Source organism: Diadema antillarum, unplaced genomic scaffold (genome assembly GCF_040938485.1).
Source record: "Diadema antillarum isolate AM-2024a unplaced genomic scaffold, OU_Dant_1.0 seq00002787_RagTag, whole genome shotgun sequence".
In the NCBI taxonomy this organism is placed as follows: domain Eukaryota; kingdom Metazoa; phylum Echinodermata; class Echinoidea; order Diadematoida; family Diadematidae; genus Diadema; species Diadema antillarum.
This window is the reverse complement of record NW_027273384.1, coordinates 3,206-8,378: the sequence shown is the minus strand read 5'-3', so window position 1 is coordinate 8,378 and position 5,173 is coordinate 3,206. Positions and strand designations below refer to the sequence as shown.

Sequence of the window (5,173 nt, the reverse complement as noted above, 5' to 3'; positions counted from 1 at the left end):
TATCTATATTGAATGATGTCTGGTATGCTGGTGCTCACAATGCTCTGTACCATCTAATATCTCTCATGCTGGTAACTAAAGCATTTCTTGTCAAATGTTACCAAGAATCATGATGCTGATGAATCAGAAACTTATTCTCAATTCTCAAAATCTATCAGGGGCAGTAAGTCACTTCAAGGTTTTATTTGTTTCACTGCAATATATAGATATAAATCTTCAATCTTCAAAAATTGTCACCAGTATGTAACTACCCATAACATAGACAAGTACAAAAGTTCACCACAATTTGCAATATTCTCCTGGTAATTTTGATTTGATTTTGTTTTCTCAGAGAGAAAATAATGTTTCTATTTTTTTAAACATGGCTGGTAGGCAGTTTACCTCCTCATAACTCTCAGCCTACACAGTACATTTCATGGCAAGAATATGTTTGATACATCTCCCACAGTACCATAATACCGGTAATCAATTTCTTGCACATAACATTAACCACTTCAAAGTTCATGCATACTGCATTTCTGATTTGGAATGCATTTTGTTTTCTTCTTTTTTCAAATGAATCACCACAATTACATAGGGCCACATTTTGAAAAACCTTCCAATTCTCACAAAAGGTTGCTGGATGACTTTGACAGGTGATACTACACAGAGACCCCGTTTACAGTGCGGGGCTGGGCCGAGCCCAGACTCGATTGCGAGGCCGGGCCCCGCAATTTTGTCCATTTACACTGCAGGGCTCGGCCGCGCTTTTGATTCAAACCTTTCAATATTTTGCCAACTGAATTCTGTGGCGACAAAGTCGCCGTTCGTGCAAAGGCCTTTGCCGAAGAAAAAAATCCTTTGCAGGACAAAACCACCTTAAACTATACTAGTTTTCGACGTTGAGGGGGTTAATATCCCGAATAGCGAAAGACACAGGGAGAGGGTTTGGAAGCCAGACTAAAATTGGCCACGCATTTGGCCCAGTTTGCGTTTACACTGAGAAAAGGCCCGGCTCGGCCGCGGCCGAGACCACCTCCAGAGCGAGGCCAAATGCGAGGCCAATTTTGGCCTCGCATTTGGTCTTTTACGCGTTTATACTGAAATGAAGGTGGGCTCGGCCGCGGCCTCGCCTCGCACTGTAAACGGGGTCTTACTGCAATCAAAATCGATTTGAAGTCTTAATCCAGAATTTCTAAAGCTTGCTTGATGATGATGATGCTTCTTCTTCACTCCTATTTGGGTAAATGAGGTCAAGCAATCCTTCGACAGGCCTCGTGTGATCGAAGCCCGGCTCCATCTCGAAGTCGGGCGCTCGCTGGTACACCGCGCATGCCGCCAAGATGCAGATATAGGCTGTTAGTCCATATGTGAAGAACTCCTTGCCGTCAATACTGTGAAAGAAGGAGTGGAGTCTGGCAAAGCGTCCTTTGCTCTTAGTCTTGTAGGAGTCATGGCAGTCTTTGGTTAAGAAGTCGATAAGAGGGACACGAAAGACGTCGTCTACCTCGTTTGGATTGACGTTGGGTGTGAAGTCTTCGGGAATGAAGCCAGTAATGACCCTGACAAAATACCCTGCTCTTGAGATCATGGCGGGAAGTTGCGACACGACTTCCACATCTGCCTGGTGGAGGCCGATCTCCTCCCAGGCCTCGCGGAGAGCAGTCGCAATTTCATCCTCGTCCTCGTCATCTTGCTTTCCTCCAGGAAACGCCACGTCTCCTGCGTCGGTGCGAAGGCTTTTCGCTCTCACTGTGAGTAGGACAAGCAAGTCTCCATCCTCGCAGCAAATGAGTGGGACTAACACTGATGCTTTCTTCCTTGGGCTGGCGAACGTGACAACATCCTCTTCCTTCATTCTCTCTGTCACATCCACCTCCTGCAATCTGCAACGAATGGCAGACTTGCTCAGCGTAATCAGCTTATCTTCATGTTCTGCCATTTGTGATGTCACCTGAAAAGAGTCCAAACACAATATCTTGCAAATTTATTTTAAATATGCCAGGGTTCTCCGCAGTGGACAGGTACGACTGTCTGTATAGTCACGTATCCTTTAGATTTCAATACTGCTCAGGTCTTTGAACCCTTGGGTCTCTTTCTTGGTCCATGCAAAATGGCTGCAGTAAATTTGTAGGTGTGGCATGTGATCAAGGCATTACATTTGAAGGTACCAATTTACAGACATGGCACTACTCTTTGAATTTTTAATTCTGGCAATGATTGGTGGGGGGGGGGGGTACTTGGATGGCCAAAAATAATCAGCTTTTATACATGTGATGCTCACAAAATACAAGGTTATGAATCTCTTAAACTACAACAGTTTCCTATCTGATGGAGCCTTTCAAACTACAAACTGTTCTCACAATGATTATGAAGTGTCTTCAGTGCATGCAGTGCAGACATCCCCATACTCATAGAGCACCTTAAGTTATTTATGATTGGTTTAGTTTTAAGGAGTTTTCTACCATCCCCACCACCACAGAGAAAGAATCAAATGCCAATGTGATAGAAAAATAAGAAAACATGAGTGCACTTCCAGTTCATATGGTGGAATTTAAATGCCAAGATTACCATAATTATACATCAATCACTTCAATCAACAAGGCTACTGGTACCCTATTTGCCTTGTTTGAGCTGTACTAGGTAGGACCTACTCTAACCCCGGTGCGGGGCACTGCTACGTGTTGGAGTCGCTGGTGCGGTTAGACCTACTCTAGACAACCGTAGTGATTGCTTGCTTGTTAGTCGTGCCTTGTCTGTTCCAAACATCGGTGATAAAGACTTTCAATATTTGAGTAGGAAGTAAGAAGTACAGTGTAGGTATCAGTTTGTGTGCAGTATCTATGCTACCTACGTACAGTAGGTGTCCAATACATCGCCACTGTGCATTGAAGCCAACACCCCTCTATTCATAGCATTGCATGTAAAGAATGAACTTTCACGCATGCGATTAAGTGCAGTGGTTCTGCATTCTTCACTGGGGATTTCATGTCCAAATATTATTGAAAAACCCAATAATAAACAAGATCAATAGCAGAACAATGATACCAAAGATTATAAATGAACATAGGAAGAGCATTACATGCATTTAATACGTATTGTCAATAGAGGGTAGGGGTGCTGGTTTCAAAATACGCCACAACTGAGTGTGTCAAAATAACAACCCACGCATTCAAAGCAGTTTTCTTGGAGCGTGTACCGCAAATCGCATTTTCAATGCGTGCTACATGGGAGTAAAATTTCATGCAAATTGTGAGATATTTAAGTAGGGCATCTATTGATACTAGATAGAAAAAACATTAGGGTGTCGACATGTTGGACACCCAACTAATTTACATGTCATACTTGCTACTAGTGTTACATGAACTTAGCGGTGCCTCATTAAACCTGTCACTGTCACAGTTATCAAAGATTATCATACATGTACGCTTTTCCAACTTTGAATTGATGACGAGTGCTGTTCATCTCTGTCGCGCTGTCCTACCTAACAAATAGAGCAAGGTTAATCTGAGAAGGAATCTCGCATTTAATTATTAAATATGAACACATGGCATGCCAGCCAAAAACAAACAGAAAGAAGTAATCTGGAGTCCAACTTCCAAGTCCAAAACATTATCTAGTTTTACCTCAGTACATTATTCATGTTGTTACCTCATACCAGGCTCAGTCACTGTCATTGTCAGTAATGACACTACACACCTAACGTTACAAAGGTTCCTAAATTCGAGACAACATGAATAGTTATTTTGGAGTGTGAGTTTTGCTTCATAGATGAAAGCAATTCTTCAGACTCCAAAGCTTTGAAGAGTTCAACTGGAAAGCCGAATGTTTGACTCTATGCTTCTTTTTTTAACCTTCCTTAGATGATTTCTTCATTTACCCCGACAAGAGTTGACAGAGTAGCCTATTGCAAACATTAGCAGACATTACTTTCTCAAATTGTGCATATATTTATCTTTATTTCATTGCACCTAAAATTATCCCTTGAGTAATCCAGCCGTTGTGACAAACCAGACCCCATAGCCAGTAGGGGCCTGAGGGATGAGTGATGATGGTACACTTATTGAACCGCCCTTAATGTGTCCACCATTATACCTTTTATCAGAAGGCAGAAAACTGGAGAGACATAGTAATCCTGGGGAGTTAAGCAAACATCTTGATCTCGGGGCTCCTAAAAGACTCTATCTGCCAATCTTGTAATGGACCATTGTTTATACTGCGGCTTGGATAATGGAGGGCGAAACCGCCTCCCGATTCCTGAGGAAGGATGGGCAGAAGACGACAGTCACTGACTTCTTTCTGCCTCACTGATTCACATGCGCTTTTAAAACTCACCTGGATTTGACCGATATGAACTGGGTGGGTGTCTGAATGCAAGGCACTTTTATCGGGGAAGGTACAGAGGAATTTGAGTAAAAAAGTAAGGATTTTATAAGAGCAATCAGATCACTTCTCTGCTTGACATTAGGTCATGAATGCAGTCACCCCTGTTTTTCGTGCCTTCTCAAATCTCCGCAAATTGGCACCTGCCTGGCCTTTGGTATCAAAATAGCAGGCTATGTGTCAAGCTTTGCATCAATCCAACCCCTCAAATTGGCTGTCAGAATGATTTTTTTTAAAAAACAAACTACTAGTTTGTGAAGAATATTGTGATATAAGACAATGTTAAGACATGTTAAGCATTCAAAGAAGAGGAAAGAAAATTCACCAGCCATTGTCACTTCCGTCCATTTGAGAGTGAGGCAGTGTGCTCTGCAGTATGGCATCATGCTGTATGGGTGCTCTTTTTGTGAACGTAATATTCAGAGTCTTTTAAAGGATTATTTGTATGCAAATGCCGAGATATAGTGTCAATAAAAAAAAAAGGTATTTAGTAGGAAAAAAATTGATTCATAAGCCTTTGAATAGGCTCTCAGGGGAAAATTTATCCATCAATCATATCCACCCTAGAAAGACTAGTAAGACCCTAGTAAGACCTAGTCTTGTTGGTGAAGATTGTTGTAAACATATGCATAATTAGGGGTATATATGCACTGCTGTATCACTTTCAGTGCATTGTATATGATAGCATGTGTGTATGTGAGAATGGCAAGGAAAAAGGTATGCAGAATAGATAAGGACGATAAAATAAAAAAACTAGAAAAGCACTTGGAGAGCACAGACCTCCGGGAAGCAGCTCATTTTCATCCATGGG

The 5,173-nt window shown here is 41.9% G+C and overlaps 1 protein-coding gene across 1 annotated transcript; it reads right to left on the bottom strand.

Moving 5' to 3' along the window:
- Positions 1–1,137: 1,137 nt before the first annotated feature.
- Positions 1,138–1,921, bottom strand: LOC139715102 (uncharacterized Nudix hydrolase NudL-like). The gene has a single exon (XM_071626718.1). It carries the CDS (start codon positions 1,919–1,921, stop codon positions 1,175–1,177), a length of 747 nt encoding a protein of 248 aa, XP_071482819.1. The 3' UTR covers positions 1,138–1,174.
- Between the last annotated feature and the right edge of the window lie 3,252 nt (positions 1,922–5,173).

Excerpts from the sequence above, each read along its gene's own strand:
- LOC139715102 (XM_071626718.1), bottom strand. The coding sequence starts at position 1,921 with ATGGCAGAACATGAAGATAAGCTGATTACGCTGAGCAAGTCTGCCATT.